The sequence below is a fragment of the Calypte anna genome, chromosome 13 (genome assembly GCF_003957555.1).
Source record: "Calypte anna isolate BGI_N300 chromosome 13, bCalAnn1_v1.p, whole genome shotgun sequence".
Lineage (NCBI taxonomy): Eukaryota > Metazoa > Chordata > Aves > Apodiformes > Trochilidae > Calypte > Calypte anna.
The window spans coordinates 4449963-4463277 of record NC_044259.1 but is presented as its reverse complement, the minus strand read 5'-3'; the positions used below and the strand labels follow the sequence as shown (position 1 = coordinate 4463277).

At 38.5% G+C, this 13315-nt stretch overlaps 1 protein-coding gene across 4 annotated transcripts in view; it reads right to left on the bottom strand.

Moving 5' to 3' along the window:
* Positions 1-13315, bottom strand: part of TENM2 (teneurin transmembrane protein 2) — a 426310-nt gene that overhangs the window by 11483 nt on the left and 401512 nt on the right. For all 4 annotated transcript variants that reach the window (XM_030458892.1, XM_030458896.1, XM_030458893.1 and 1 more), the window contains 5 exons: positions 11771-12003; positions 10112-10266; positions 8743-9617; positions 2104-2279; positions 275-510 (listed from right to left, as the gene is read on the bottom strand). In XM_030458892.1, the coding sequence (XP_030314752.1) occupies positions 275-510; positions 2104-2279; positions 8743-9617; positions 10112-10266; positions 11771-12003 (1675 nt within the window). The remainder of the gene's footprint in view (positions 1-274; positions 511-2103; positions 2280-8742; positions 9618-10111; positions 10267-11770; positions 12004-13315) is intronic.

Below are 13315 nucleotides of genomic sequence, written 5' to 3'. Positions count from 1 at the left end.
TAGCATTTCTACAAGTGGTGAGTGGTTGGATTATTTCATCACCACCTTCCTAAGCAGTGTCTTGCAGCAATATTCTGGGTATGCTAATAACCTCTTCTGGAATACTTTTAGTAATTGCAGCAGATGATCCCATGCAGTTAACTGAACTCTCAAATAAAGAAAAGAGTGCCATGCCAAAAACAATCCCAGAGCTGTACAGTTTTAGAAAGTAAAAAACGGAAAACTAATTTTCTACCCACAGAAGATCATTATTATAATAGCAGATCCTACTTACCCTGAGCTTTCTTCCAAACACAGTCACTTTGCCTTTAATCTGTTCCTTCCTCAGGCGCCATTCAATTGAATTTAAACCATTTTCCATTGGTAGAGAAATATTACATCGTCCTATGGTGGGAGTCACAGTCCCAGCCAGGACATGAGGTTCGCTGTGAAAGCTAATGCTCATGCCATTGGCATACATCACTCTCAAAGTACCATTATTACAGAGCTGGTAGCTGTTCCTCACTTGATCTACAGCAATAATAAAAAAAAAAAAAATTTAGCTACTCCAGTCATAAAGAAAACATATAGCTTAATTTGATTGGGTTTTTATTGCACTCCTGTTGATGTTAAATGAAGTCAGCCTGCAATTACCATTTACATGGTACTGTGGTGGAAATTACAGATGTTACTGATTCATGTAAAGAATGGTATTGAAAAGTGAGCCTGCAGAGAAATACTGTGTTTATATCATTATATTTTCCCTTTTGTTGTAATTGTGAATCAAAATGCACAGTGATATGTGTTCAACCACATTATTTCTAATAAGAACAAAAACTCCTGAAAACTGAACTGCTGGATAAGCAACAAAACATTAAACTCCAGGACAAATAGGAAAAAAAAAAAGAAAAAGAAAAAGAAAAAATAAAGAATGTTGGACTCTTTATGAATAGGAAGAAGTAAGTGTCTCTTCTTTTTTTTCCCTCTGTTTAAAAACTGTCTCCAAGCAGAGGCTTTGTACAGAATTCCAGTGTGGCTCTAAATCCTCAAGGTGTGAGGCTCCAGCAATGCAAGCTGGCAGCTGCAGTCCTTTACTTGCCTGCCTTTACTTGCACCAGAAGTGCACCAGCCTGATGCGCACACCACACCTGGCCTTTGTGAGCAGTGGCTCGTGCAGCCGAAGAGTTATAAAAATAATCTCATACTTTTATGGCGAGGCTGTTCTCCAGCTGTTTGACACAGCCAAGTCCACTCACAGCCAGGGTGGAGCACTACAGTGCAAGCTGTCACCGAAGCATCGACACTTGTCTGACAGACCAAGAGCAGCTACGTAATTAATCATCTGGTGTAACAGAAAGTCTTTGCAACCAGACATGTCATGGCATGATAGTCTATAAATGTTGGCATTTATATCAGGAGGAGACTATAGTTGGAGGATGGTTTTCTTATTCTAGTGACATATCTTAATTAAAATACCCCATCACTCAACAGATTTCAGTCTGTCTTTGATAACCGTGTCTCTTCATCAGATACAATGCTTGGGTAGCACTGGAAAGCTCTAGGCAAACATTTAATTGCTTTGTTGCTGGTATCTCCTGCCACACTTAGGCTGTAACACTTCTCAGTTCTGACTGTGGCACAAGACCATCCACTGCCCTGATTGTTCTGCATTTTATTTAACAGTGTGTATAATTTTGGAAGATCTAATTTCTCATAGTCGAAGGCTACCTGAGCCTCTCTTTCCATAAGGATTTCTACCCATGCAGCCAACATTCAGCGGTTAGACTGCACCTCTATGGCACTAAAGTGCGAACCAATTTTGCAGTGCAGGACAGAGAAATAGGTAAGTGGGTAAGGTGTACCTGACCCAAGAAGTGATGGCAGGACTAAGTAACACCAGCATATAAAGACCATACATACTTGTCACCAAGCATGACTGTGAAATGTCTCTTACCTGTCGTGAAGACCTGTCATTTTAGAAGTAAGCTTTATGGGAGTTTTTCTTGCAGACCTTACACTTTTTGCCCCTGTTCATGAGTGTGCTAATAACGCAAATCTTTTGCCAATTGCTTTCTCAAGTGGTATTTGTGGTTAGGAGATGTGCTGAGAAGTGTGCTTTGGTACCTTGAACAACTGTATAGGAAGCCTCCACAGAGGAGAGATTTGTGATGACCGTGACATCATCATCCCGATTAGAATTCTCAATGTCGATGGTAATAGACTTTTCCATTTCCCGATGAAGGCTAGTTACCACTCCAGTGGGACGTGTTACATTGGTCAGACGCCCTTCATGATCATAGCTAATAGAAAAGTTAGTGAGAGCAAAAAAGCATGAGGATATATGTTCATTTCAATACCCAATGTATTAACAATGCACGATATTTGTGCAGAAAATCCAGAATAAAACAGATTTTCAAGAACATCCTGGCCATATCTAGTTTTCTGTTCTTGAAAGAGTCTATAATAATTATTTAATTTTTAGAGATACTGATCTCAACTGCATGAGTGTAAATCCAGGCTACCATCTTTTAAATTATGAAATTAATTAAGTTATTACAGATATACAGAGTGATGTTTGGATCAAACAATTTTAATTAGTAAATTAATTTGTATTTTAATAGTTGCATTTCCCTCAAAGGAAGTGGACTTATGAGGGATACTAGAATATATACAAGTGCATACACTGCACATTAGCAATTGAATACTTAGTGGAAACTATTAAGTATAGTCTTAAGTGACATATCAAGGAATAAACTTTGTCAGACATTAAGAAAGAAATCAGCTTGAGAACATAAATTCATTTAGATCTTATCTGTGATACTGAACTGCATTATTGGGTCAATCTTTCGGGTCATTAGGATGAATGATGAAAAGTTAAAGTACAGGATAGGTTGGAGTTGCACAAAGGGCAGCAATCAGCACTTTGAGGATACCTTAGATGATGAATTAAGTGTTCCAGAGGCATAAAGATTTAAAAAACCAAACCAAACCAAACCAACCAACCAACCAACCAAAAATTTGGGAAAAAAGAAAGAAGGCTCTCCAGGAGTATATTGTGTTAATTTTATTTAAAAGTATAAAGACTGAGGAGGGGGGGGAATAAAGGAACACTGCCTGAAATCAAATCATACTGTTTCTCCCTTTCCTTTAGTATGCTGTATTTGTGTGCACATGTATGCTAAGGAAGTAGTCCCTTGGATCTTAAGGGCAATAAATGGGGACCTGAAACAAAATCAGTATTCCAGTCTGGCATTCTGCTTGCTGCAGTTCTCTACTTGTGCAAGAGTCTCTCACCCAGCTGCTGCCAAAGCGCACATACTTCTAAATGGCAGAAAGGCAAGAAAAAATGTCCTGTGTAGATAAAGGGAAAAGTTTAGGTAGAGATTGAAACCAACTGGTTATCCTTCGAATGTAGAAATCCAGGGAGTGGGAAGCCTGGAAGAGAACTGGTAAATCCATTGCACTGCCTGAGAGTAACAGAAGAGGAGAGGAGCACGTTTAGTGTCACCGAGTTAGCCGAGTTCTTTGTGCATCATGGTTAGCTGTAAAGATGAAAAAAAGTCAGTGGTTTCAACATGACTTTTTACAATTAAATAATACAGAAACCTCAAATAGGTCACCTCAACCGTATAGCGTATCTTCAAAATTAATACACAGTCTGGCTCCTCATTTAGTACAAATAAAAGATGCATTTCAAATCCATTGCAAATAATCGTGCCCGTTCAACTGAGTATTGGGGAGGAAGGGAAAAAATCACCTGTGGAGCAACAAGCCTTACCAGAACCAATGGAAGTATTAGACAAAGAAGTAAATCAATAAAAAGCATCATGCAACCTAAAAGGAACCAGTAATACATTGTGTTCATTTAAGCAGTTTGGGAACAAATAAAGATTAAGCAACATGAGTCTTCTTTGTAAAAGTCACATATTTCTACTCCTATATATAATTTTTTTTTTTTTTAAGCCATATCACTGAGATATATGTTGAGACACTCTGTGAAAGGGGGTTTGGTTTAGGCTATATAGAAAATCTTGACAAAGATTTGACAATCATTGATCTAGCAAGGAAAACCAAAACCAAAAAGAATGAAGAGTTTCAAAAATCCCAAAGGTTAATTATGAGATACACCTTAACAGTCTGTATATGGACTACTTTATGTTTAGAGATTAATAGAGTGATGAAGAGAATACTAGGGTGTCAACTACCACAGAAGAAACAATGTGATTTAGGACAAACTAGGAAAGTCTGTGTGGGCTTCAGTGTGACTATGTAGGGCTTGATGAATATCCAGAAAAATGGCTGCTGAAATTCTTTATCAGCAAAGATATTTTAGGCAATGCAAATGAGATATTAATTTAAACTCTTCATTCACATTGCTGGGTTTCTAATTAACCTGGGAAAAATTACTGGGAATTGCTGTGGGCTGCTCCATGAAAAACTCTGTTCGAGTCTAAAAAGTAAATATGGATGAGGTTGTACAGAGATTGAAACAGAAAATGAAAGTATTATAAAGCTATTTCTAGAAATTAGTGTTTTACTCTATGCTGTGGGGTATGTTTCCCAGTGCTGGCCACAATTTTGTGAAGGCAACAATGGCATAGATTAATAGGGCTTATACGCAAGTGGTGGACACACTTAAAGTGATACATACAAAAATGTTCTCTATGAGTTCTGCAGACTATCTAGTTTACAATACAGATGTATAAAAAAAATTCACAACATTCACTACACTGCAATATTGATGTACAAAGAAGGCATTTCTACTTCACCCATTGCATAAAAAAAATCCTATGTTTAAAAAATACCTTTAAGGTAAAAAAATTAAATGAATAAACCAGAAACTTAGGTACTACAAAATGTAGATGCGACATATTAATGAGTTGGTTTTTTTTTTAATTTCTATTACATGAGAGCAAGTGCTTAGTAGAATACAACACCCAGACATTTATCTGAATAATAAGAATAAGGTTATATAGGAATTAAATAATTATAAACCTTTCCTCTCCATGACATGAACCTTGTTGCAAATTCTGCTACGGCAAATTTACTAATCAACCTGGGTCATCTTGGAATCTTCCTCAGAAGCATCCACTACGTATGTCACTGAACTACACTGACATTCCTAAGCTTTTGTTACTGACTACTTTTAGACGAAGGTTTCACCCCAAGTTTTTGTACTAATATAATCACAAGGGAAGAGAGCCTTTCTCAACACCAGTATATCTTAAGATACCAGCATCTCCCTGTGTGCACTGCTAGTTCATTGACATATTTCTAATTGTGACCAAGTCTGCTTGAGCAGGCAAAGGTTCCCAGGATCATAGCTCTCAGGATACCTCTGGGCAGCACCATTGCCTAGAACAGCCATGAAAGCTGTTGACACGTTCTACTGCAGCCCAGAGATAGGGCTTGACAGTGCCATGGCTCTGAGCTGTCCACAGGTGGCTAACCTGTTTGAATGTTTCTCAGGGAACTACAAACATCTGACTCGTGCATCCCTTCAGCAGACCTGTGGCATGCTCTGTAGACCCTTCTCCCACATTGAGTATGAAGGCATCTCTCTATCTTACACAATTTTTATTGCTAGCAACTGGTCTTCAAGGTTTGTGAACACGTACTGCTAGCAGCTTGTAGGTAGGAGTAGGTGGGACAGTGCCACATGAAGTACTGCAGAAAGGAGGAACAGTAGCTTGGACTTAACAGAGAGCAGGTCAAGGTACAGATCCACATACATTTACATACATCCTTAATTTCTCTGCCTTATAAAACCCAAGATGATTCAACAAGAAAAATGCAGCATTCTCTTAGGATGTTCCCAGGACCAAGTGGAACATGACTGAGGACCACCTCAAAGATCTCTGCTTCATGCTTCAAACCAAGCTTAAATTACCCTATGTGAGCCTGCTGGTAGCTATTGTATTATTTAAGAGTCTTGCCTGTTCCTACTGCAAATGAACTGCACGCATATCCTATGCATGCACTATACATACAATATACATCTGGAGGGTGTACACACACACACATACAAATAGTTTGTGGATGCGTTTCTCTGCATATACCCATGCACACCAGATATACTGCATAAATTAAACTCTGTGAGCAGTATGTGGGTACAGTTGGAGGTAAAAGAAAGGAATTGATCCAGTAACATAGCATGGCACTTCTGTGTCTGGCTGATAGAAATGTATGTAAATATATTTTCCTAAGAACCTCAGTTCATGTAGTATTTTACTATTGAGCAGACATCTGTTCTTTTCCAGTTCTGCTGCCATATTTACAATTTTAGGTATTATTACCTCTGTATGAATGCATGAATGTAATGGCAGAGAAGACTATCTTGTTGTCCTTATATTTAAGTTATCTAAGTTTCATTTCATCTTGAATTGCTACTGAACTATGGCTACCAAGATAATTTATCTAATGATGAATACAGATTTTTCAATACGAAAACCAAATCAGAAACCAGTATCAACTGACAGTGGACTTTGATTGTTTAGGTTTGTAAATTCAATTTAAATACCTCACATAAACTTTTTAATAAACCCCTCAGCTGTGTGGGGTACATGAAAGAACAAATCATATTAAGTCAGCTGCTTAGGATCAGCCTCTCTCTCTTTCTGGTATTTTTTAACAAATATCTCCAGTGCATATAGTTAACTTTTAATCCTCAGAGTCTTCCATGAACTTACAGACACACTGATCTTTTAGTATCTTGGTGACGGTGAATTGCACTTCATAGCTTTTTTCCTAACCTAGATAACAGTCACCATGTACAGGTTGTTATAGACATGCCCTATAAAGTATCTGCATTTTTAATTCAACAAATATCTGTGCCATTCTCTCATCTATGGGCTCTATGCTTAAGAGAATGTAAGCACATACCTGTGAGAAAGTAAGTTATTTTCACTGCCTCATCAAAGGTACTAATCATCTAAGACAGTAACTCAGGCTGGCTGTACTATTTAGATAGAAATATGGTACTTAACTGCCAGTGACCTGAGGCAAGGGTTGAACTTCTGTTCTTACCTGATGTTGGAGAAGAATCTTGTCAACATGTCAGCACTACATACACATTAAATTATATTTTCAGATGCATCTCAGTAAGATGTCAAATACCTACCTTCTGTATTTACTGACGAATCACAGTACAATTTTTCTACTACATCACGCTAACACAGTACTTCATGTGACTGTCAGCCACCAGTTACACCAGTTTTGTAACTTGTTTCTAATGACATTTTTTAAATGTTTCCTTGATTTTCATGTAGAGCTTTAAAATTTTAAATTGCTTTGATAATTAATTATTGGCAGCTTGAGAAACAGCTAGTTTATATGAATTCTGATATGAATGAATTCTGATAGGTAGCTATTGAGGAAAAAAACCAACAAAACCACCATACCTAGAAGGGCATTCACATCTCAGCAACAATGTGAGATTTTAACACTGTCTTGTAGTACGCTGAGCTTTTACTGTCTTGTAATCGGCAGGTAATACCTTCAAGTGGTCACATAATTGAATTAGTTTTGTAACTAATGTGTGATAAAGGAGTACTCTTTGCAAAATACCAAGGACAAAAATCCTCCACATCTCTATGCACAGTCTAGCTAAAAAATCGCAGTGGCTGTTTCCAGGGCCACATCTGAAGTGGACCACGAGAGGGCACTGCGTTCCTTTTTTACGGAACCAAAACAGTGAACTGAACACTGATGGTGCAATACTCAGATGTATTTTGAGCAGATTGAGTACAGTCCTTTTTATTCCGGCATTACTTATGTTTTCTATAAAACTAAAGTGGCCAAGGTGAATTCATTAATTAAATAAAATAGGTGTGTCTCATCACTAGTCTGTAACCTGAAAAATAAACCTAAAATCCAAAATTAATATATAGTCCTGTTCATGCTCTCTATCTGCTACTTTGAGAAACAGTATTTAGTCATCATTAATTAACTATTTCAAACAAAATATAGGGCATCAGACTTGCCAAACTTAAAAGTTACATATATTTTCAATTTAAAACTGCTTTTATCAATACATGGCAATAAGACTAGTAGGGTAACTACTAAAAAATCTCACTATGTTTTCTAGATTTTAAATATAATTTTGAACTTCTTCTCTGATGAATTTCATTTAAAGAGGAAGTTCTGTCTTTTTAATCTGTAAGCTCCCAGACACTAGTGTGCTTTTGGGTTATCTACAAATTACGGAAGTTACACAAGGGGTCTGACAGAGAGCTGGGGATCTCATTTCCTCATTTGTCTCAAAAATGAACAACCAGTGAAGTTATTCAGCCTTTAAAAAACCACGAATAATATATGAACAGAGAGATACATAATTTGACTTCCAAAAGAAACTGTGGTGTTAGGGTTCCTAGAGACAGGCAGCTCAACAGGAGCCATAGATTGCAGGGAGCTTGTCTGAATGTGAGCTATCTACAACCTTCCTGATGACTGAGAGCCAGGACCCAATTGTTAAATCAAAAATGTGTTTCTGAATGTAGCTCACAGTCCTTCATGCTGGAGGGGGGTGAGCTTCCTCACTGGCCTCAGACTGCGGGCAGGAATTCAGGTGGTTCCTTACTCACCCAAAGGACCTGGCAAATCTGACGCTCAATCATTTCCAGTATCCTACTAGCCTGAGATGTACTGGCCTTATTTAGCATAAGTGAAAAACTTACAACAAATTTCAGCAGGATCAGTTTCGGGCCTATTCACTACCATTTGAAAAATAAATGTACGCTTAATATATCCAAAAAACATTCTTACTCATAAAATGTTGTCCATCCTGTTTCATCACTCTTCGTTGCTAAGAGACCACTGTTTCCGTTATATGTCATTAATCCGAGCTCCAGGGTCTGTGTTGAGACCAGCTTGAGTCCACCATTAGTGCCAACAGCCAGCGTGACAATCTGATTATCCGGCATCAGTAAGTGGCGGGGCATCCCACTGGCATCCCGACGGACCTTCAAGGAGTTGCCACTGTTGTCCATCACCTCTGTGACATCGTTATCGCTGCTATAGGTGAAATTGTACAAGTACTCCCCAGTTACAAGGCTGAGAGTGTACTGGTGAATCCCGTCAGCATTGAAGACATACAGCTCCTGTTCTCCTGGAGATGCAGCTTCATATTGGTTAAAAGAATTAAGAATGGGCCTGTTTTTACTGACAGCCCTAATGCGGATATTTCCAAGATCAGCTATGTAGATGGTACCATCTGGGGCCACAGCTAAGGAAGATGGTGAATTTAAGATGGCATCAGTGGCATACCCATCATCCCCAGAATAGCAATTACAGTTGACATCATTTTTGCAATCACAGTCTGAAGCTGCCCCTGCAAGAAGGCATATTTCTCCATTGGTAGTTACCTGGCGTAGCCGATTAATTTTTTTTTCATCTGTCTCACTGATGTAAAGAACTCCTGTGTGTGAGATGGCAATGGCACTGGCTGATTCAAGTGCAGAATGAATAGCCAGTTTGCTAAGAGAGTAGTCTATACCAGGAACCTGGCAGTGCATGGGGCGTCCAGCAATAATGCTAACTTGATGATTTTCTGTGATCCGTAAAATAACATTGTTCTCTAGGACATAAAGTGAGTTGTCCATGGGATTGACAGCGAGATCAGTAGGCCACTCCAGCCGTACCTATGAGTTGCACAAATTATTACTGTAAAACTCGTAACTGAAAAGTACACTTCCAGTGTTTAAAATTCCACGTGTAACAACAGCAAATTAGTGAGCGGTTTATCAGCGTAAATCATGAAACCAAGTCATGAGTGGCAACTATTTCAAACAATGACTTTGTTTTTTTGAAATATTAAAGCTACGTGCAGTGGTAACTTCAGCTATTTGTGTTTCTGTGCAAGAAAGGAGTACTACATTGTGGAAGATTTACAATAATTACATAAAAACAGGCAATTAAGACAATAACTCCCTTTATCTCAACCTGATTTCTCTATAGTTGCATAAATATCCTGTGTTAGCTACATTAAAAGGATGATTCACTCATTTCAGTAATAAATAAAATATCCTATCATGTTGTGCTGCATAATGTATTTCTTAAATGGCCAGGAAATCACCTGAAATAGATGCCCATCTCTTCTAAGGCAGAGAAGAAAATAAATGCAGCAATAGTCTACCTGGGTGACATCCATGCTGGAATCACAGCTGAGTGGTCGAACAGCAGTTAGGTCATTGGAGCCCAGCAGGGTTGATATAATCCCATTCTGATCCACTTTTCTAATCATAGTGGCATCAACAAAATACATGAGTCCATACTTATCCACTGCAATTCCTGCAAATACAGAAACCAAGCATCAGTGACACAGTGTGGCTCTGAGCTTCAAGGCAGGCTTCATCTTATTAACAAGCTTACAAAATGGTGATGTTTGTTCACTTCCCCTGTTCTTTCCTTCCTTGCAATCTGAGCACAGGTCCTGGAACCCTTCAAGTACCTGAATTTCTGCTGAATAAATAGCATCAAGCAGCTGTATCTTTTGGGGCTTTAAAGAAAAGAAAACCACAGAAATCCCCAAAACGTGCCAAAAAGTCAAACCCTGTATGATACATTACATAAACCCAATCCTGAAAAAAAAACAAACCAAAATTTTAAACTCAGAAATCTGAGGTGGTATTTTCTTCATCTGAAGGATCTACTCAGAATGGAGAATTTTTAGCAATCTTTTAAAACTGCTTTAAAAAGTTTCAAAAACTTAAGAGGCAACTATATTCTTTCAGCATGTTTTTTAATTCTTTGACCTGTCACAGTTAGGAGTAGGGGAAGAACATCTGGTTTTCCAGATGAAGACAGAGGTTTCCAGCCTAGAAAAAAAAGGAAAGGTTCAATGCCTGTAAAACTAGGAGTCCTTGGAGAGGAAAGGTAGAGGATGAAGGGGTGCTGCCTTGGAGGAACAGAAGGATGTCGCTGCCTGTTGTGAAGGAGGGCAGGTGTTCTCTCACTTGCCTTTCTTGGTTTGATTTGGCATGCTGCCTTGTCTGTTTCCTGGGCTGAAAATAAAATGTTGATCTAAAAATTTTGTCTTCAAATTGTTGGCAGTGCTCATCCTACTGGGCAGTGAGAGAAGATACAGCTTTATCTTCATAACTTCTTTGTAGAGGCTTATCTTAACACATGGCAAGCAGCATTCTCCTGTTAACATACTCTGTATGTATTAACTGAAACTATTACCTATAGGAATAAACAGGACCTTTCATTTTTATTCCCTTTTAAGATCATCTAGTTATCATCAGCCATTGAAATACAATGCAAAGAGGTTTGAAACATCTAGCAATACACCTGATTAAATCATCCTGATAGTTAAAGTGAAACAGTGGGAAAAAAAATTGTTAAAAAGAAAAAAAATCCCCAGATCTCTACATAAATCTTGAAAAGTTTTTGTTAAAAATTAGAAACTGGAAACAACAAAATTCCTTTTATTTTTCCTCTGCCTCTGAAGAACAAGAGGACACATAGAATAAAACTTGGAACAAAACCACAGCAGGTAGTTTTTCTCCCCCTAGACTATCTCACACAGTGATTTGTTTCCCAGTTTACATGATTGCTGCTTGGAGTGAGCGGTACCCTGCTAATTTGTGTTCTGTTCTCTTTTTGCAGTGTGCAATGTTGGGGTAATAAAGTTTTCTTTAACTAAACAAAGCATGAACGCTTGCCAATCCACTGTAATTAAAACCCAGAATAAAAATTGCTGAGCAAGGAGTGATTTAATTGCCAGATAATTATTTCCACATCCAGCCTAGCCTCATGCAGTAATTTTCTTCAGCTTCTTTTCCTGATTTACCTCGTGGGCTCATTAGTGTTGCGTCCACTGCCTTCCCTCCATCCCCACATCTGGCTTCGTCAAAGGGCAGGCATTGCTCTCCGGTCCCTGCTACCACTTCTGAGTTCCCAGCCAGGTCTTTGGAGCCAGTGAGGGACTTGACTTTATAAATCCGTCGGCTATTGGTGTCCGATATGTACAGGGAGCCTGAAACAGGGTCCACGGCCAGATAGTATTTATGAGCGGGATTGTTGCTTTAGAGAAAAAGAAAGCATAAAACAGAAAAAGCTGAGCAGTCTAGAAACTTCACTGGCTTTCAGAGCTCAGGTACTCATCAGACACAGAGATCGACACAGCGTCGAACACCTTTATACAGAGGTGGCATCTGAAGGACTTTCATCTGAGGACCTAACTTGATTAAGGCCTGGTTAGTGTTTCAGAGGGACTACAATTTTAAATCTCATTAATCCTGCTACACCAAAGCTTGCACAGCAGAGCCCAGTAAGTCAAAGCTGCATAGCAGACTTTTCTCTTGATCTCCTTAGCCTTCAGCTCTGCTCCAGGTCAGTTCTCTTTGGTTTATCTCTTTCTACCTGTTGCTCCCCCTCCTGCTACCTTTTTTAAACTTGTTTAAAAGCAGAACTCACAGGAGTTAGATCAAAGAACCAGCTTCTGAAATACTTATATTACAACACAAAATTTGTGAAGTCTTGTATAAATAGGAGGCATAGGCATAACAAATTTATTCCTAAAGCAAATTTGCTCTCTCATTCATTCTTATCAAGAATCTCATTTACAGGAGATGAAGTTGGCTATCTAACTAAAACCAGAGACCCCAAGTGTCTGACTTTAATTCCAAACCTTCTGTTACTGGAAAACTGGTCCTCTGTTTGTGATTAGAATGGGTGCTCATATGGAAAGAATTTTTCTTCTGAAATATATTTTTTTGACAGCTTGTCACATTTTGGAACTACTTTAGCAAATCATCTGCAAACCAAAAAATGTCAATCTTTGCAATATATATACAGTCACACACACAGAACTGCAGTGCAGAAATATTTTCAAAGTCTTTCCTGGCCAGTTTAACTCATTTTAGTTGGATTTTAAGCATGATGTGAATTTTCCAGCCTTTGGAGCCTATGGGTGAGCATAAATAAGGTCAATGATGGTTTCAAAGCAGAGAAGACAAATGAAGACCAGAGAAAAAAAATGGTTACTTACCAGTAACCAGACATAGTTGCCTCCAAATATCCACACTCCTAGTCTCATGTGGCAAAAGTGCCCTTCTCCAAGAGTGAGGATACACAGAGGTAAGTTATGATGGACATAAGCCATTTCTTGATCAGACTCGCTGAAACTATAAGCCACTTTCAGCAGATGGATTATTTGCAACATAAAGACCACTGTATTCATGTGGTCATGATCAGATCTGGAGGAATACAGAGGGCCAAAAATATCACTTTCTACAGTTATCTTCCTCTGTGCCAGTCTTTGACATGCAAAGAATTTAGGTCAATAACAGTTTGTTCTAAAACTGTAGAAAGCTGGAAGAAGAACGGTTTGATC